The sequence below is a fragment of the Drosophila elegans genome, unplaced genomic scaffold, assembly GCF_018152505.1.
Source record: "Drosophila elegans isolate 14027-0461.03 unplaced genomic scaffold, ASM1815250v1 contig_349, whole genome shotgun sequence".
Taxonomy (NCBI): Eukaryota; Metazoa; Arthropoda; class Insecta; order Diptera; family Drosophilidae; genus Drosophila; species Drosophila elegans.
Genome location: NW_024545729.1, coordinates 1,444,251 through 1,465,725, shown reverse-complemented (window position 1 = coordinate 1,465,725; position 21,475 = coordinate 1,444,251). Strand labels below are relative to the sequence as shown.

Genomic DNA, 21,475 nt, shown 5'->3' with positions numbered 1-21,475 from the left:
GTAATTTCTATTTACTTTTACATTCACTGATACATGCCAAGTGCAACATTTATTGTTGTTTTTGTTTTAAATGTAGTTGTGCACTGTAGACTCCATAAAACACAAATTTTAACCGCAAACTCAAAATAACCCGATGGGAAAACATAAACATATATTCTGATCTGCAACTTAAAAAGAATAACACAATATTTAACAAACTTTAAAAAGGCGTAGAGAAAAACCTAATATATATTAATATAGGTGTGTAGTGAAATAAGGTATAAGAAGATACAAATGTTATTGAAAATGAATATATTTATTTTTGTTCACACAAAAAATTTTTTACTGTTTTTTGTGAACAAAAATGGGTGCATCTAATTTATATGTAGAACATGTTTAGGCGATAATTGATATTATTCACTTTAAAAAATACACAATCTGTGAAATAATCAATTTAACGAGAAAGCTGTTGGTCTACATCAATAGTTCTTTTATTAAAAAAAAATAATTAATATTTGAAGGGCAAACAGAAAACATTGTTAAGAACGATCCCTTACAATTAATGTTAGAATCTTCAATCGCAGTTTTTTGAAAAAGTCACTTTTAGTTTAAAGTTTCGCGTTTTTTAAATATAAAATAAAGGTATGGCAAATATTTTTTTGAGGATTTGAGGATTGCCCATATATAAAATGAGTGTCACGATGAAGACTTTAGGTGCGTACGGAGAATTGTTTTACGGGACTAAAAAAATGTCAGTGTTCGTGTTCCATGGTTAGTTGAGTATGTTAAGGTCAATTTTAATTTAAGCTTCTTTTTCCAACTCATAAATGTTTTCAAAAGAAAGTACCTCGACACCGCAGTTACCATTTTTCAATGTTAAGTCCACCCTTAGATCCTGTTAGAGAAAATTGAAATTGACAAACATTAAAAGTTGGTAAACTCGCCCGCACCACTGGGCCATATATAATTGCGTGTTTTCACTTAACAACCGTTAAAATTAACAACTTCTTGTGTCTTAAAATATTTAGAGCAAAACACTTAAAATAGTGTATTTTTATATACTCATACTCATTAAAAATAAAAAATAGATATAAGTATAATTTACGTAAAAGTAAATTTCGACTCGTCGGAGTTCTCCCGTGCAGCAAACATATTTCGTTTCTGGATTCTTTTATTGATTTATATTTTCTATTTTTTCCGGTTTTTTTTGTAGCCGTACATATTCCAAAATTACGCTTGTAATTTTTCATCGCATTCGGTTTCTATAAGTTCAAAAGTTCTGAATATTTACACTAGTTAAAAACAGCTTTTTTGATTTTATTCTTTCAGGAGGCGCAATGTTAAGCAAAAAAGTCTTTTATTTAGCTTTAATTTTCCTAGCAAAACAAGTTTAAATAACTAATCAACTATGATTACAGTACAAAAATTAAACGCGTCGCGCCATTGTTTTTTTCTTTTGTACAAAATTTTTTTTTTCAAAACATGATCAGGTGTATTTATTTGGCTTTCGAATGTTTCTTTACAAAGGTGACGATCTAAGCTAGTCCCATTTTTATATAACCCCACTGAAAAATATATATGCAAGGGTAAATAAACCTCGGCTTGCCGAAAGGTTTTAAAATGGCATCCTGGCCAAAATCATACCCTAAGTTACTTGAAAAAACTGCAGGTAGACATTATAATTAAAAATCCTATATCCAGCACATTCCCAAAGTATAATTTTTAAACAATTTTTAGAATCGCTGTGTTCATCTTCGCTCTGTCTCTCTACATTACCAATTTTGCCCGCAGAGCAGCGGCAGAGCGGCGGCAGAGGACTTTATAACTCAATAGCTTCTAGAGTGAAAATCTGCCAAATGCTTTTGACATTTTAGGTTCGCAACAAAAAAAATACATTTGGGCAAGTTTTAAGAATTTTAAAGTCTTACGGAAGTTACAGGGGTTTAAGAAGTCAACTTTGTGTATACACAGAAAAAATAATCGCGTATATTAATTTTTGTGCTCAAAAAAATCCAAGAGCACAAATAATTATTTTAAGCAATCTGTTCTCAAACTGATAGTCTGCCAAAAAAAATAAAAAAAATGTGAAAGACATTTCCGACCCTATAAAGTATATATATTCTTGATCAGCATCACTAGAAGAGTCGACCTGGCCATGTCCGTCTGTCCGTCCGTTTATATCTGCATGAAACTTCGGAAACAATCCGAAAAAATTTGAAAAAAAATACTTGCTGTTTTTCATTTTTTTTCTGTTAGTTCTTCGATATATTGTCATGGTTTGTTATTTAAATTTCACGGTTTAAATTGAATTTAAATATATATACATATATATAAACCTCCAATGGGAACAATCTGAATTAAAAAAAAAAAAAATAAAATAAAAAATAAAAAACGTTTTTAATTTTAAATTTGTTTTAAATTCTTATGGAAATAGTAATAGCTTAATAATGCACAGGTTTACAAATTTAAAAATTTAGATATCTTCCAGAGGATAAACCTTAATTTTCCGTTATCTACACATTAAAATAATGGTACCATACAAAAAATGTTGAGTATAATTTTTTGAATTAGTGAGTCCATCTGAACCATCTGATCTCTAGAGGAGTTCAACGATTATAATTTGCTAATCTGTGTAATTGAACTTATATTCATCATACTTTCAATGTTTTTAAACATATGCGCATGACATATATTTCGAAGTTTAGATGTTTTAAAGAATATTTAATTTTTGCAATATCTGCAAGGGTTTATAGACATCGGCTTGCTGAAGTTCGCTTCCTTTCTTGTTTTGTTTGTTATACATACATAACACATATAGAAATTTAATTTGAAAACTACTGTTTTGTCGGTCTTCTGTGTTAGCTTGTAGTGCTACTATTGTTTGTCTATAAACATTATTAGTTGTTATATTATTATTTTAAATGAAATGAAAGCACATGTCCGACTGCGAATTGATCCCGGAAGCTTACGCACTCTAGAACATAGCCTCAGGTACATCTGTTTAAATTGAAATTTCGAATTTTGAGTATATCAATTGCGGTAATTTTTTGAAATGGTAAAGTCGGGATCTCGATAGTCGACTTCCAGGTCCGCTAGACCACGGGTTTTGAATACATTTTTTTTACTATGAGACATTATTTTCTCAAGTTCAAAATTCAAGTACACATATACTCAATTTCAGTATATTTTGGAGTTGTTAGGCAAAATCTGTACTCAAAATGAGTACATTGAAATTCTCGATTTCCCAACATCGGAATTTTCTGTGTGGAATTTGCATAATAGATCTCGACGCTCATACGAACTAGCGGACCAACATATGGACATGGCTATATCAACTTGGCTATTGATCCTGTTCAGGAATATACTTACTTTATAGGGGGTACCTGTTACAAAACACCATTTACTCTACGAGTAACGGGTGAATCAACTTTTCTAGGAATATCAAAAACTAATTCAAATTAAATTAAAATAAACGCTGTCGTAGTGCCTACTATTGTTGCAATTGTTTATTGCCGAAGAACATATCATTTAAACAATAAGTACATAATGAAAAGCATATTCAATAAAAATGTCATATAGTAAGCTGTCTTGAGTAACTGATGATTTTTGATTCTTTTGACCGACGGCTCTCAGGCAGAGCTACAACATACGCCCGCAAGAAAGGATCAATGTAATCTGTTAAGTTTGCATGCAAATGATCACATCACGGTTGGTAGACAACAACGTACACGCTTGCAATGCATATCTATTAGAAACCATAGAAAGACCTTGAACGAAAACAAAAATTTCGATTTTCGGATAGATGCGATTCCAAATACAAAAACTGTTACTAATAATTAAGAAATAAACATGTTGTATTCGTATATAACGATCAGTGCACTTTTAATTGTATTTATCTCAAATTTGTCATTTGTTTCAACGACTTTTTTTCCTATTTGCATTCTGCCTGTTATGCTTCTTTAAATTATTCTTGAAGCTTAAAACCATATTGTATTTACTTAAGTATCTGCAGTAGAGTTGCGATGAAGTAGCTTTATTTGCTTAGTATGTTTTGACAACCAAGTTTTAATAGAAGAACTTTAAAATTATACACTCACCAAATACATACCTGTACTCTCAGAAGGCTAATTTATCTATATGTCCCTTTAGACGATGGCCGCTACAAAACGAAATGCTGGACTTACATCCGCTGTACCTCGTGCAACGCTAAACGACGAAGAACTGGTGAGGAAAACGTTACCTCAATGATAATTTCTTAACTTAATTTCAGCATTGGTAGCATGAGTTTCGTAAATCAACTATTGACAACTTCTAATGTTGAACAATTTTCTTAAATTAATTAACTAAGATGACCATTAAGATGTTTTATTTGATTCATTGTTTTAGAAACATTGCCCGTAACAACGCCTTTGCCGGGTTTTGATTTAAGTTTTCGATATACTTCTAATTAAATCAGTCACTTTGAAGTTTTAAAGCTGAAAAAGGGTATTTTTTTTCAATCGGTATCTTTTTTCATCCCATAGAAAATGCACGTGTATAAAAAAGCTCTACAGGCCCTGATCTACCCCATATCATCGACAACGCCACACAACTTCCTGTTGTGGACGGCAACGTCACCAACCTACTGCTACGAATGCGAGGGTCTACTGTGGGGAATCGCACGGCAAGGAGTACGGTGCACTGAGTGCGGTGTTAAGTGCCATGAAAAGTGTAAGGACCTGCTGAATGCTGATTGTCTTCAGCGTAAGTATTGTGAACTTATAGGCGTACTCGAAAGATCTATTAGCTCCTTTTTATTTGGATAAAACTAGGTGCTGCCGAAAAGAGCTCAAAACACGGTGCGGAGGATAAGGCCAATTCGATCATTACAGCCATGAAGGAGAGAATGAAACAACGAGAGCGAGAGAAACCAGAAATTTTTGAGTTGATCAGGTAATATTATGCTTAAAATATTGACTTGACTAGTGCGGATAAACGCAGCGATTAAAACATATAATTTTCCTTTAACGGGGGTACTACATAGTTCTATGCAAAACACTTGATTTGCCTATATTAACATGTTATGCAGTCTCAAATCGTACACGATAAAACACAAACAAGTTTGTTAGCTAGTTTTGTAAGCGGCCAAAACCAATAAACATAAAGATAGTAAAATTTGACCTGGGATTCATCCGTATAGAGCCGTGTTCAGCGTTGAGGAGAAGAGTCACACCGGTCATATGAAGGCTGTTAAACAAAGCGTCCTGGATGGCACAAGCAAATGGTCGGCCAAGATAGCAATCACAGGTTTGAGATTGTACAAAACTAACTTCTTATCGTCGTAATTTTCTGTTGTCGGTTATTTTGAATTGGATGTATGTGAATGTATTTGCAATTCGCATTTGAATGACACGCTGTATTTATTATTATTATACTGGTCTATGAGAATACAATATTGATTTACAATAATGAATGTGCGATTATATGTAACTGTATATTATTTTTGTATTTGAGAAATGTGTGATACGCATGTACGCATTAAATTCAGGTACATTTGTGAAGCCCACGTATAAAATAAATCGCAATTATATTTAATTTGTAAACTAATAATGGCTCTAAACAAAACTAACATTTTGTGGATTAATTCTATGTGTGGGCTTCACACCGAAATGTTAGATACGAAACATTTTTATCGTTTACAAATGCAAACACATAAATAGGATCAACAAGATCATAGGATTGTAGTCATGTGTAAAGGTCCAATAATATACCTCCAAGGGGAAGAAACGTGTGCACCCGCCTAGCCAATTCAATAACATACTTTTAGTGTTTTGATATTTCAGAAGCATTTATGGAGTATCCAAAGTAAACCCGAATCATAAATGTATGTAATCGATTTTATTTAAGGATGACATTCGGTGTGGATCCTGATACACACATAGATTCATTAGAACAGGCTGAGCACGCTACTGTTGAGGGAACATCTAAGTGGTCATGCAAACTAACTATTACAGGTACACAAACAACGCCATTTGGCATTCAATGCATTCCTTTTTTTTATAGTTTTTCGTTTTGGTTTTAATTTAACTACGCCCAAAGTAATTATTGTAATTAATTACTGGATATCATACATTTTTTTATACTGATCTTTAGTTTCACGTTTTCGTTAAGTTAATTTTTGTCATGAAATTGTTATTTTGATATGTTATATATAACACTGCTACCTTTCAACTCATATTTATTTAGTTATAACAGTTCTAAAGGAAAGGTATTTTTTTCTTTAAAAATTAAACAACCAAATTAACGGTAAAAACAATTACTTAAAAAATTGTACATAAATATTGTAAGTTTATTTTAGCCTATTAACGGTTTTCAAGGCAAAACAGGAAAGGAAGCAAACTTTGTCAAGCCAAAAGATTATATACGCTTCAAGCTATTGCAAAAATTAAATATTCCTTAATCCACCTAAATTTCAAATTATTTTAGTATGCGCTTCATTCACGCTATAAATATTCTCTATGTCCAAAAGAATTTTAAAAAAATTGAAAATTAGAAAAGTTTAATCTGTTTCCCTTTATTTTTATACCCTTGCAGAGGGTGTTATCATTTCAATCAGAAGTTGGCTTTGGTTTATTTCATGTACACTTTGCAGTAAGGCTATACTCAGGCTATAGACACTAAACAAAATTAGTTAATAGAGAGAGCGAACTTTAACTTCAATTAAAGTGTTTTACGGATTTTTCTTTGTTTGTGTTTTTTTTTCTGCGAATCTTAACTCATACTTAACAAAAAGGAAGCAAACTTCGGCATGTCTAAGGTTATATACCCATTGAGATTTTCCAAAAATAAATACTTGTACTTTCTACGAAAACTAGCCTTCAAACCTTTTTCCCAAAAGTTACCTTTGTATTGCAGGTAGTATAATAGGCGGAACAAATGACAAAATCATATAGTTCCTATATAAATAATAGAAAACATAAATAAAAGCAAATTACAACTTCGTTGTTTTCACATTTATAAGAGTACACTCAAACACTGAGAAAAAAAACCAAAACTAGTCATCAAACCGGTTTTTTTTTAATAATATTGATTCAACATAAGGCGTTCCAATTTAATATTTTTGAACACAACAAACCAATAATTTGGAACATATTACTATTGTATTTTTTCATATCACATTAATATGCTTTGCATATCAGAATTTTTATATTTTTTCATAACTAGCTGATAGTATTTTCGTATTATTTTGTAATTGTTTTCATTTAAGGGTGTTATGTATTCCCAAAATACCCAGTATATATTTATACCCTCGCAGAGGGTATTAAATTTTAAGTCAGAAGTTTGCAGGAGACATTTTCGATCTGCATGAAACTTTCCCAAAAGTAAAAACGAGCCCGATCGGACAACTATAAATATATTATAGCTTCCTTTGGAACAATCAAGAAAAAAAAGGTATAACTTTGTTTCTTATTTTTTATTATTTTTTTTTCAATATTTAGTGATGGTTTATTATTTTGAAATTACGGCTTAACTTTTATTAAAATCGAGCGACTATATCATAAAGCTCACAGAAAAAACATCAACAAATTAAAAAAAATTAGAAATTATAAAACAATTGTATTTTCTCCAATTTTGAAATTTTTTAATTTAAATCGGAAAACAATGTCATATAGCTGTCATACGAACGATCGAATAATTGAAATAAAAATCATGTTCTTGCTTCCATTCTTGTTTTAAAATGCATTGATTATTTATTTAAATCACATTTTCTTAATCTATTTTCTGAAAACATTATTGCATAAATTTATTATGATAAAAATGTTTGCCTAAATTATATTAGTGTACATTTTTTACTTGTAATGATTGTTAATAAAAATCTTTTAGCAGGCCATATGGGAAAGAGGCAAGCCATTGTTTTCCAGAAACATAATTAAAGCTTCTTCTTTCATTGTAAACTATCAAAGTATTCGTTCCTTATTACACGAATTGACACTGTTTAAAACTTTTCGTAGAACTGCGGCGTGACCAGAGCGTATTCATTAAGTAATACCTTAGTATGTTAAATATATTACAGTATCGAAGTCATTTCGAACTATTAGCCTGACACCATTGCGCATTTAGCATTTAGCTTATGCTACTCCGACATGTGAATGACAGCTGATCGGGGTTTGTTTACTTTTTAATTGTTGCAAATCCAAACGAAATTAATTACAAATCATTAGTTTGAGTGAGTTAACGGAAGACTTTAATGCTCAGCAGGATATTAAACGACAAGTAAGGGGAGCTGATGGTGTTGTTTGACGGGTTTGGTAAGGAGACCACCACAGTTTCTAAAAAAGAGCAAGGATCCCCATATATGTGGGTCTTTTTTCCTACAAGATATCCAGCAGTAAATAATTGTGGTACTGCGACCAGGATTTGCTGAGCTTACTCTTCTTTTCAGTAATTTTTATGCAAAACAGATTTTATATTCGAAAGAAATCCAAAATTTCGCCATATAAAAGCCTGCAGTCGTAGTGGTTGCACTAACGAAATATTTTTAAACATTCATATTTTCCGGTATATTTTCTAATATCAGTTGGGCAAGTGATTTTTAATCGCACTTAATTATGGCATTTATTTTAAGTGCGGCTTTTAGCCTCATAGGAATCCCTGTGTAAATAAAAACTCATTAGGCTTAAATTGTTTTTATGCGCCAATGGAATCAGGCTATAACATTTGATACAAAATAATATTTATGTGTCGTGTATTCAAATTAGTAAATTAGGATATGTTTTCGTATCTTATTGATATGTAAAAGTTCTTTTAATCTATAACAAGAAAGAAAGCAAACTTCGGCAAGCCGAAGTTCATATACCCTTGCAGCTATTGCAAGAATTAAACATTTTTGAAAACATTAAAATTATGATTTACTTTCGTATATGTTTAAAAACATTGAAGCTATGATGATTTGCAGCTCAATTATTTGATAGTTATTTTATATATTTTTATTATTTCTAAGGGAGCTATATGATATAGACGTCCGATTTTGATAAAATTTAAACCATAATTCTGAAATATTTAACCATTGCTATATGTCGAAGAACTAAACAAAAAAATAAAAAACAGAAAAGTTATAATTTTTTTCATTTATTTTTTCGATTGTTCCTATGGGAGCTATATGATATAGTCGTCCGACTTTGATGAAATTTAAACCGTAAATCGGAAATATGTAACTATTACTAAATGTCGAAGAACTAAACAAAAAATTGAAAAACAGCAAAGTTATAATTTTTTTCATTTATTTTTCCGATTGTTCCTATGGGAGCTATATGCTATAGTCGTCCGATTTTGATGAAATTTAAACCGTAAATCGGAAATATTTAACCATTACTAAATGTCGAAGAACTAAACAAACAAGAAAGAAAGCAAACTTCGGCAAGCCGAAGTTCATATACCCTTGCAGCTATTGCAAGAATTAAACATTTTTGAAAACATTAAAATTATGATTTACTTTCGTATATGTTTAAAAACATTGAAGCTATGATGATTTGCAGCTCAATTATTTGATAGTTATTTTATATATTTTTATTATTTCTGAGGGAGCTATATGATATAGACGTCCGATTTTGATAAAATTTAAACCATAATTCTGAAATATTTAACCATTGCTATATGTCGAAGAACTACACAAAAAATTAAAAAACAGAAAAGTTATAATTTTTTTCATTTATTTTTCCGATTGTTCCTATGAGAGCTATATGATATAGTCGTCCGATTTTGATGAAATTTAAACCGTAAATCGGAAATATTTAACCATTACTAAATGTCGAAGAACTAAACAAAAAAATAAAAAACAGAAAAGTTATAATTTTTTTTCATTTATTTTTCCGATTGTTCCTATGGGAGCTATATGCTATAGTCGTCCGATTTTGATGAAATTTAAACCGTAAATCGGAAATGTTTAACCATTACTAAATGTCGAAGAACTAAACAAAAAATTAAAAAACAGCAAAGTTATAATTTTTTTCATTTATTTTTCCGATTGTTCCTATGAGAGCTATATGATATAGTCGTCCGACTTTGATGAAATTTAAACCGTAAATCGGAAATATTTAACCATTACTAAATGTCGAAGAACTAAACAAAAAATTGAAAAACAGCAAAGTTATAATTTTTTTCATTTATTTTTCCGATTGTTCCTATGGGAGCTATATGCTATAGTCGTCCGATTTTGATGAAATTTAAACCGTAAATCGGAAATGTTTAACCATTACTAAATGTCGAAGAACTAAACAAAAAATTAAAAAACAGCAAAGTTATAATTTTTTTTCATTTATTTTTCCAATTGTTCCTATGGGAGCTATATGCTATAGTCGTCCGATCCGGCTCGTTCCGACTTATATACTACCTGCAATAGAAAGACAACTTTTGGGAAAGTTTCATGCAGATAGCTTTAAAACTGAGAGACTAGTTTGCATATAAACGGACGGACAGACGGACAGACGGACAGACTGACAGACGGACAGACGGACGGACAGACGGACAGACGGACATGGCTAGATCGACTCGCCTAGTGATGCTGATCAAGAATATATATACTTTATGGGGTCGGAGATGTCTCCTTCACTGCGTTGCAAACTTCTGACTGAAATTATAATACCCTCTGCAAGGGTATAAAAATTGAAAAACAGCAAAGTTATAATTTTTTTCATTTATTTTTCCGATTGTTCCTATGGGAGCTATATGCTATAGTCGTCCGATTTTGATGAAATTTAAACCGTAAATCGGAAATTTATTTAACCATTACTAAATGTCGAAGAACTAAACAAAAAATTAAAAAACAGCAAAGTTATAATTTTTTTTCATTTATTTTTCCGATTGTTCCTATGGGAGCTATATGCTATAGTCGTCCGATCCGGCTCGTTCCGACTTATATACTACCTGCAATAGAAAGACAACTTTTGGGAAAGTTTCATGCAGATAGCTTTAAAACTGAGAGACTAGTTTGCATATAAACGGACGGACAGACGGACAGACGGACATGGCTAGATCGACTCGCCTAGTGATGCTGATCAAGAATATATATACTTTATAGGGTCGGAGATGTCTCCTTCACTGCGTTGCAAACTTCTGACTGAAATTATAATACCCTCTGCAAGGGTATAAAAATTGAGGAGGCAATATTAAACTGGTTTTGTTATGTTTTTCTCTCTGTGAAGACATAGTTTTGGATTACTACTTTAGAATAACATTTTCAATTTTTAAAAATCCGACAAAATGGATTTATACAACTATCAAAGTCAAAACACATAGATATATATTCAAAACAAAATATTTAAAGAAAATATATATTTTTTAATTAAAAAAACCGTTTGAAAATATTTGTATTTCAATACAAAATTGCAGACGAACGCGCGGATTTGTGCTTATTTTCTCAAATTGGATTAAAACTCTACAGAATTTTAAACAGTTTGGTTTTTTCTTGAAACACTAAATCAATATGAACATTTTTTAAAACCTTAACTTATTTTTGGTAACTAAAAAATAAAATACATGAAAACAAAAGTTTTTCTATGCCTTAAAGGCATGTTTTTAGATTTATATAAATATGAATATTATTTTTGTAATAGCTTCAAGGGTATATAAGCTTCGGCTTGCATAATTTCCCTAGTTTGAAAATATATAATTTTAATATTATTTAAAAATATCCTTTTCAGTCTCTGAATGCAATCTAGTGTTACATTATTAAAAGTAAATAACACCGTCTTCAGGACCTCCTGTCTTACTATATTATTTGTTTTTCTGTTATTCATTTATATAATTTCTTTTACTATATATTTATTTTAAGCGTGTTAAGTTTCAAAATGTATATTATTTCACATAATGTAATGTATTAGCTCATTTTTGCAATTTTTAATGATCCTGATAACTTTAAGTGTATAGAAAAAGTCAATACAATAAAAAGTTGTTCAAACAAAAAAGTCAATTAAATGCCAAACTTTGAGGTTTCTGAATAAAACTGGAATTATACAACCAAATTGTTGTTTGTTGATTTTGACACTGATATTGTTTATTTTATTTTTTTGTTTTAAATTTAAACTTACTACTTTAACATTTTTAAATTAAGTTTACAATTTACACATCAGAAGAAAATGAAAATATTAGGTAGAAAAAAGTATACACAGAGCAGAAAATAAATAAAGTGACTATCTAAAAGTGGTATTCCACTGGAACGTAAATGCTTAAAAACAAGACCTTGGATTTAGCATATATGCGTACTTTTATTTAATTTGTACCAATATTTGTATTTTAACGTTTTATCGTTCAAATTAGATAATTTCAAAAACAGTTCTAAAATATACAAACCAATCTAGTATGCTTTAAAATTGCAAAAAAATATGTGAAATTATTGCCTAAATATCCAAAATAAATGCAAAATATATGCATATAAATTTTATTGACAATTTCATATCACTCGTTAATTATTAAAGTGTGACAAATACAGAAAAAGTTTGGTTTTTTTGTGTAAACAGAACCGACAAAAATATTTTTTAAAGTAAATGAAGTGAATTATAGATAGGTGAATAAAATTAATTTTAAAACTTAAATTGAATTAAACTGTTTAGTTTGCTACACCTTTTTGGAGCTTGCTTCAATTACTTCAAGACGTCGACAAAAGTTTCTCCTCGTACAAAATTATTTTTGGAGCGAAACATAAAGGCCTGTTTATTAAAAATTTGTAGAAAATTGTAGAAGTTTATTGTGATACAAATTATACAGGATAATTTGTAAGCCTAATAGATCAGTTTTCAATATTTATAGCTCTTATTTTATTTTTCCAACACATTATCTTTCGTGTTATCAGAATTACCAATCCCAATCCTTAAAATATATCCAAATATGTAAAATCCGAGGTCTTTCAACAACCATTTCATTGTGCAGAAAAATATTTATGCTGTTAATAAAAATTATTTGAAGCACACCCCGTTTCGAAGGGTATTATAATTTAAGTCAAAAGCAACGCAGTGAAGGAGACATTCCCGAACCCATAAAGTATATACATTCTTGATCAGCATCACTAAAAGAGTCGATCAAGCCTTGTCCGTCCGTCCGTTTCTACGCAAACTAGTCTCTCAGTTTGAAAGCTATCTGCATTAAACGTTCGCAAAAGTTGCCTTTCTATTGCAGGCAGCAGGAACAATCGGAAAAATAAATGAAACAAGTTCGATGTTTTCCTACATGGTGGCCCATTACTGTGATTATTTCAATCTCCTGCTTTGATCGTCTATTGTCTCTGGATGGTTGGCATAGCACCTATCCTTGACAGCACCCCACAAAAAATTTCCAACAGGGTCAAAACGCAGCTGCGAGTCTACATCGCCTTTTCGGCTGATTAGTCCGTTTTCCGTTCTGCTGGAACCATATGTGTCGTAGATGTCTTCATCTTCCATTCGGGAGAAGAAAAAGTTTTCCAACATGCCTCGATAGCACGGTAACGGCGACTTCCGATTCGTTTTTGCAGAAAAACTGGCCAAATTGCCGCCTGACTACCAAAAAAAATGGTCATAGAAACTATACTGTTGTTGCATGGATATCAAACTATTGGGTATAAAAAAATGTCAATATCATATCAGATGAGCATTGAATTAAAATTATGATAGTAAAATTTAAATACCTACTTCAAGAATATAAAAATGGGCAAACATTTCTTTGATTAAACCGTTCAAACTGTGCTGCACTTATGTACTCTCACTTCCAACAATGTCACCATTTGAAATTTAAAAAAATATATATAAACATTTTTTAGTGAAGGAATTGTTTGTTTTTATTACATTTTTTTTAGCCATTTATTTCATTTTAAATATGATTTTAATATTCACCCTTATTTAATATAAAAAAAGTAAAAAAAAAATATATGTTTATTTACTTATGTTTTTCAATATATTTCAACTTAAAAAATTATTTTAATTCTATTTAGATTGCACATAAAATTTTATAAATATTTACTTTAAAATTAAAAATAAACATTTTTTAAAACAATATAAAAATATTAGTGGCAAACAAATTTACTCAAATTTGTATTAGTCAAAAGAATTTGATTAATTAATTGAAAATTAATTAACTTGCATGCGCCTTAAAAACAAATAAAACTATATTCATTTCAGCAGAATAATTTTTTTAGATTAAAAAAAGCTAAAACTGTCAAAATCTGCTTGCAGATCAAGTTGAAAAACAACTGTTTAGGGAAGATCTTGTAGTTTGGGACAGACAACATTGTTTTCCTTCCACAAAAATAAACTAAATTTAATATGTAATTGTTTTTGATGACCGAATTTGTCATAAGCCGAGCCAGATTTTGCCTATGACAGTCGACTTTTGTTCACCATCAAAGATTGTTATTTTCAATTGGGATTATTTCAATATTATTTGTAACTTTTACAAATTCCACAAAAACAAAAACAATTTAAAACCTAAACGAATATTTTTTTCTACAATTATTATTATTATTATTATCCTGACGCGACTTATAGTTGTTTCTTAAGTCACAATCTAGTGATGAAAACAAATTAACGGGCTTCAAACTACTCGTTTCTCCTCTATAAATCAAATATTTTATTGCCCATTAGTAATCTGTATCTGTTTTTATGCCTAAAATGTGTGCAGTTTTAAAGTTACCGCCCCCTGAATTATGGTAGTATATTTATCTAGCACATCTTTGAAAAATTAAATTTAAATGATGGTTTTTATTTTATTTCAAATATATCGATATAGTTGTAATTTATAATGATTAATGCAAAAAGTGGTTCGATCTGATCGTGTTTTAGACTTATCCATGCCGACTTAAAATCATGCCTTTAACTAAGATCATTAAAATCGATGCTGATTAAGAATATATATGTTGATATATATGTCTTTACATAAATTTATCCTATGAGATTAGGATGTACAAAAACAATTCTGATTTTCAAATAGCTAAAGTGCCAACTAGGTTGTGTTAATTCAATAAAAGCAGGCAGTTGCTTACTATATCCCGTATGAAAAAAAAATCGGTCCAAAACGCTAATGAAAAATAAATCTGTGTGCAGTGTTTTAAATGCCAGGCTTTGGTAACCCTTTAATCCTAATATATTTTTATATGTTCTTTTCTGCATTTTATATAATACAAAATATGTTTTCAAAATAAATATTCGTTTGAGCTGACCTTCTTAGTATGTGTGAGGCCATCTTGTGGGCAATGAAAACCAATTTCTTATACATACATACATACGTATTATTGTACACACTTTAAAATAAAAATCTTTATAATGCTAGTTTATTGTACCTAGTGTATCATTTTCCTTTACATGTGCATTTTGTAAAGGTACATATGATAAAAACGAATACAAATTATTAAACTTATATCTTGCTTTCGACTTTCTGCTCTTTACGTTCAACTGTGATTAGTTTTTAAAGCTGTACAGAACTAAGTGTTTTTTATTATCGAAAATATACCATTAACACTTTAACCTTTGTCACTTGCATCTTTCTGACTCGTAATCATGTGTACATAAATGTATATACTTATGTTAACCAATTAATTGTATGTACATACATATATGTATATGTGACAGTGTAATCAAGTCAGCAGCACTGCACTGTTTCTGCTGAACTGATATTGAAGATCATTATTAAAAACACCCCGTTTTTTCTCTTCTTCTTTCTCCCTTGAAAAAACAATTCTTAACACTGAAAAAAAATCAAAACCTTAAAAATTTTGAACTAACTACTTAAATGCACATAATGAAAACCTAAAACTATTTTCTTCGTTTCAAACCCCAAAAAATCGTTTTAAAATTTAAAACAAAATCAACAAATCTTGTAACTTTTTTTGCAATCAACACAAATACACAATAAAAAATTAAACCAAACAAAATTACAAATTTGACATCTGGAACATTATGATCGGCTTGGAACCCCTGACTACCACACAACAATTGGTGATTTTCGGATTATGGTGTTGGAAACGAACAAATTGATGAACCCACTATATTTGACCTGATTTGATCCAGTGATTTGTGCTCAAGGCCTGATAGCGAAGGATAAAAGCGGTACCAGTGATCCATATGTGACGGTACAGGTTAGCAAGGTGAAAAAACGAACGCGAACAATGCCACAGGAACTTAACCCTGTGTGGAACGAGAAGTTTCACTTGTGAGTACTTGTGCCCTAAATTCAACCCTTTATGTTTTCTCCACACAACTATGTATGCATGCATACATAAATTACAACTAAGTTGCACTCTATTCTATTCTCTACTATTCGCGTCTCTCTGTTAGTGAACGATTGCCACAATTCTCTAAATCACAGAGGCAAAACAAAACAAAAAGTGCATAAACAAATAGATGACGGCACTAGTTTTCAAAATGCAATCTACTATTCATCTAATAGATGATAGTTTGGTTATCCAGTGCACTTTGACTCCAAAACGAAACAAATTACACCTAACATTTTTGTGTGGTACCATTTTTGCAGTGTAAAAAAGTATATTGTACTCCCTTGAAAGTAGAAACATATGTAGAAAAGCAGGTAGTAGGAAGTGTTTCCGACCCTACAATGTTTTAATATTCTTGATCAGAATCAAAAGCCGAATCGATGGCTAACCATGACGTCTTTCTGTCCGTCCGTCTGTCAGTCTATCTGTCTGTCTGTCTGTCCGTATGTACGTTTAGATATAAAAGCTAGTTATGCCAACGCATCGAAAGTTTATTTCAAAACGTCAATATCATGTCACACTGAGACATGGTAGATGTTATTTATTGGGCTGTGCATGTGCTTTTCGGACATATCTATCGGCAGACACTAAAGTCCAAATCGAGTTCTAATTTAAAAAGTTACACCATATTGTTCAATACCAGCGGAGATTAGACTTCATGTTAGTGTGCTGACAGCCGTTTTGTACTAATCGTGTCGGGCTCTGCCGCTGCTCTGCATTGGATAGTGCCGTTGCCGGTGTGTTTATAACAACGAAGCTTTGTTGATTTGCCGCTGAATTTTTATATCTTTCCCATATGTTATTGTTGTCAGATTTTTATAAAATTAATTGAGATTGTTAATAAAATGGGTTCGAAAATAGTAAACCATTTACAACAGATCGATGTATATTTGTATAAATTGAAAGACATCTATATTTATTTTTCGGATTTTTCATATTAAGCTATATGATTGGTCCAGTCCGGCCCGTTCCGACTTATATATAAGGGCCCTATGTTTATAAGGGCCTAAAAAGTCTCAAATGTCTTCAGAGTCATTTTCTAAATCAGGGAGTCGAACAACACCGCAAAATCAATATATATGTATATATATTTATATATATATATATTAAAACATTAATAAAAAAAGATTAATTTCACTTGCTTACATATTTTTGCCTTGTGAATAATGAATTTCCCTTATGGCAGCCGTTACGTGGCTATACATTGGGGTTTCTAAAATTCTATTGCTGCAATTAGCGTTTGAGTATAATACATACCTTTAAGGATGTTTGGAAGTGTGTCAGCCTTAAGTTCTATTGCCTTTGATACAAAAAAAATATAATCTATCCGGTAAAGTCCAGGGTCAGAAGCGTTTTTTTTTACCAGGTATCTAGCATCCTGCTAAAAACCAAAAACCGAAACCAACCGGTGCAGTTGGACTCAGTGATTCAAAAAATTACAATCAACAATTTTTTATGGTGCCATTGCTTTATGATATTGTTTTCCGATTTGATAACAATTAAAAGTTAATTAATTCTGGATTACTTAACCATATTAATGTCTAAAAGAATTAAAATAAGAAATGAAACAAACTTCGGAAAATCGAAGCCATTACATGGTACTCTAAAAAATTCATGCATATTATAGTTTGATCGACAATGGTTTAAAATAAGAGGAATATATATAGACCCGCTAGTGGGAGACTGATACAAGACACATAGACCGCCACACTGTCCAATTTATAAAAATAACTGGTGTGAAAGTGAATTAAGTCTCACACAGCACACAACCCAATAAACTATCAAAAACATCCCCGTAAATAAGCTTACGATTAAAAGTGATACCAAGAATTGTTCTACGATTGGATAAAGATGGTAAATTATATACCGTAGAGCTAATAGTAAAAAGTTATTTTGTTCAGACACCGGTCTATATGTACACTATGTTGGGGACTCCCAACTGGTGAGCAATACTCCAGGATTAGACGCAATAATGAAATGAATAAGGTCTTTGTGACATAGGGATCATCGAATTCCTTAGACCAGTTTTTTATAAATCCAAGCACTCCCCTGGCTTTGTTTACTATTGAAGAAGTTTTTGGTGCCACACTTATGACAGTTTTTGGCTTGGTAATGCGGACGTTATGTCAACATGAGGTGTTTGAGCCACAAAATTATTTTGTTCGGACAAAGCGGATGTCACTGGCGGCACAATATCGCTAGGTACCATTGTTGTGGCACCTAAGATTAAATAGTTAGTTAGTTAAAGCCGCCCAGATACTAATGCATGGTCTGTAAATGCAATGCATTTGAGGGCATCGCAAACCATGATAGAGTAGCCAAGACACTTGGCATGAGAAGATTTTTCGCATGAATGACAGAAAATAGAAGGCAGTCCGGTCGAGATAACTTTATTGGAATTTTCCACGGAACAGACCATATTCACGACTAATCGGACCACTGTGCAAATCTTAGGCTCAAGAACTTTGAGAGAGAGAGCGGGAGTGTCATAGCGGGAGCGTAACACCGATTAACTCCGATATTAGCACTACTAAATGAGAGAGACAGAGAGAGCGATAGGTCAAGAGCGTAATAACGTTTAGATTTTGCCGTTCCAAACAACTCCTTAAGGACGTTTAGCTCCTAAGAGAGAATTTCAGATAGGTAGAACAATTTTCACCGTTAGAGCGCTTGCCGTTCAACAGTGTCCAACGACTCAGAGCAACAAAAAAAAAGGGAGGCAACAGAAATACAATAACAACAAACCAAGCACCAAATCAAATGTTCAAGGGTATGGTTAGATCGAATCTCCTAGTGATGCTGATCAAGAATATATGTACCTTACAGGGTCGGATATGTTTCCTTCACTGCGTTGCAAACTTCTAATTGAAATTATAATAAGCTCTGCAAGAGTATAAACAAGTTTAAAAGAAATTGCGTGGGCGGTTTTTGAAAACTTAACTAAAAAGTGTAAAAGATTAATTAAAAGTTTTTGTTTGTTTTTTTTTGTAAAACTAAACTACTATGTTAGATCAGCGTGATTGACAATAAATTTTCAACATCTTGTGTGTAGCTTTACTGGTTTAAAATAAGCCTAATAACCGTCAAGCAGAGGCTCATTTCATTTTGACATGTACAAATAAAAAGTATTTTTCGAATAACTTTTGAACGAAGCATCGGTTTCAAGCAAGTTGAGTATCTTTCGACGCCTATTTTCAAAAAGAATCTTGATATTTCGGTGCAGTTAGACTACCCGATTCAGAAAATGACACAAATTTTTGTATGGTACCTAATTAGTCATAACTTAGATTAATTGTTAAACAATTTGAAAGTATTTCTTAGACTTACCACGGCGCAAGTTAAACCACCACAACGGGTTCGTGTTGCAAGGGTTCTAATTATAGTCTTTACTATCAACTTTACTTAACGACATAATTGTAAAAATTTGAATTGTACCGCCAAAACTGTTTCGCTATTCTCACCACTCATCAAGGAGAAGCGAAAGTGGCGAAAAATCAGTATTAAACTAATCTTCTGGAAATAATGCATTCGAATGCGTTCCTTTTGGGATAAAGTTGCTGGCCTGAAACAGGCAAAATCCGCAATCTGCTATTCCGAGAAAATAGTACCATATTTTCGAAGTGTAAATAACGTTTTTCACCTGTTTTATTTTTATCTCCAGTTCTGCTAATCAAATTTCAGTCATCGATAGCTTATTTTAATAGAAATAGAATATATTTTAAACTCCCTTTTATAGATGCTAAGCCAAATAGCTAATAAAGTCAACCATCCACCGGATTGATCTTTGGAGTATTTAGTCGATTAAAATTTGTAAACCAATGTTTTTAAACGTTTCCAATACCAATTGCCAGATAAAAAAACATGCACAACTTATAAAGTTATTATCCTATATATTGCTTTATACGCTCATAACTAAATTATTGTCTATTGGGTATATGTATGTAGCGAGTGCCATAACTCCTCAGACCGTATAAAAGTACGGGTTTGGGACGAAGACAACGATCTTAAGTCAAAACTGCGGCAGAAATTAACCCGAGAGTCGGACGACTTCTTGGGTCAAACAATTATAGAGGTTCGTACGCTTTCCGGAGAAATGGATGTTTGGTACAACTTGGAGAAGCGCACAGACAAATCGGCCGTATCAGGTGCGATACGGCTTCACATATCCGTTGAAATAAAGGGCGAGGAGAAGGTAGCTCCTTATCATGTTCAATATACCTGCCTGCACGAGAATCTGTTTCATTATCTTTGTGAAGAAAACATCGGAATGGTAAGCACTTTATAATTATTTACCTTAAGATTGACCTACCTCATTTAAATAATGCAACTTTTGAAACAATGTTAAAGGTTAAATTGCCAACCCAGAAAGGCGACGATGCTTGGAAACTGTATTTTGACGAAATTCCCGAGGAGATTGTCGATGAGTTTTCTATGCGGTATGGAATTGAGAACATCTATCAAGCTATGACGCACTTTCATTGCTTATCTGCCAAATACCTTTGCCCCGGAGTACCAGCCGTAATGAGCACACTGTTGGCAAATATAAATGCATATTATGCTCATACAACAGCTTCTTCAGCTGTGTCGGCCAGTGATCGATTTGCGGCCAGCAATTTTGGGGTATTTAGTCTACTTACTTAATTGACAATGATAATATTTTACAAATCCTGCTAAATTATTTATTAGAAAGAAAAATTTGTAAAGCTGCTGGACCAGTTGCACAACTCACTTAGAATTGATTTGTCAATGTATAGAAACAACTTCCCTGCGTCGAGCCCGGAAAAGTTAATGGACCTAAAGTCGACAGTCGATTTATTGACGAGCATAACCTTTTTCCGTATGAAGGTAATTGAACTGTAAATTTAGTTTGAATCAATATATTAAGTATATATCCACACAGGTCCAAGAGCTATCTAGTCCTCCGAGGGCGAGCACAGTGGTTAAGGACTGTGTTAAAGCTTGCCTGAGATCGACTTATCAGTTCTTGTTCGAGAACTGCTATGAACTCTACAACAGAGAATTTCAGGTAAACGGCTTAACCTATAGAATAACTATTGTTTATAATTATTCGTTTTATATGAGGTGAAAAAAGGGTTGGCATAGATAGATCAAATGTTTTACTTGACAAATATTTTTGGCCACGTCAAAGGAGTCATTTCCTAGTCGCAGTATATTATTGCTGGATCTCTGGCATGTAAAAACGCCTTGCTCTTTTTTGGAAACTGTGGTGCTCTCCTTTGCAAACCCGTCAAACAACACCATCAGCTTCCCTTTCTTGTCGCC

The 21,475-nt window shown here is 31.9% G+C and overlaps 1 protein-coding gene across 7 annotated transcripts in view; it reads left to right on the top strand.

Annotated features, from left to right (window-relative positions):
* LOC108145267 overlaps window positions 1-21,475 on the top strand; it is a 51,158-nt gene that overhangs the window by 23,225 nt on the left and 6,458 nt on the right. For 4 of the 7 annotated variants that reach the window (XM_017270543.2, XM_017270541.2, XM_041708669.1 and 1 more), the window contains 9 exons: window positions 4,129-4,203; window positions 4,503-4,722; window positions 4,791-4,911; window positions 5,159-5,265; window positions 15,990-16,131; window positions 20,138-20,462; window positions 20,540-20,812; window positions 20,879-21,037; window positions 21,093-21,218. In XM_017270543.2, the coding sequence (XP_017126032.1) occupies window positions 4,129-4,203; window positions 4,503-4,722; window positions 4,791-4,911; window positions 5,159-5,265; window positions 15,990-16,131; window positions 20,138-20,462; window positions 20,540-20,812; window positions 20,879-21,037; window positions 21,093-21,218 (1,548 nt within the window). Of the gene's footprint in view, window positions 1-4,128; window positions 4,204-4,502; window positions 4,723-4,790; window positions 4,912-5,158; window positions 5,266-5,865; window positions 5,973-15,989; window positions 16,132-20,137; window positions 20,463-20,539; window positions 20,813-20,878; window positions 21,038-21,092; window positions 21,219-21,475 lie in introns of those variants that run through there. The other 3 variants (XM_017270544.2, XM_041708668.1, XM_041708670.1) reach the window with 2 other exon arrangements.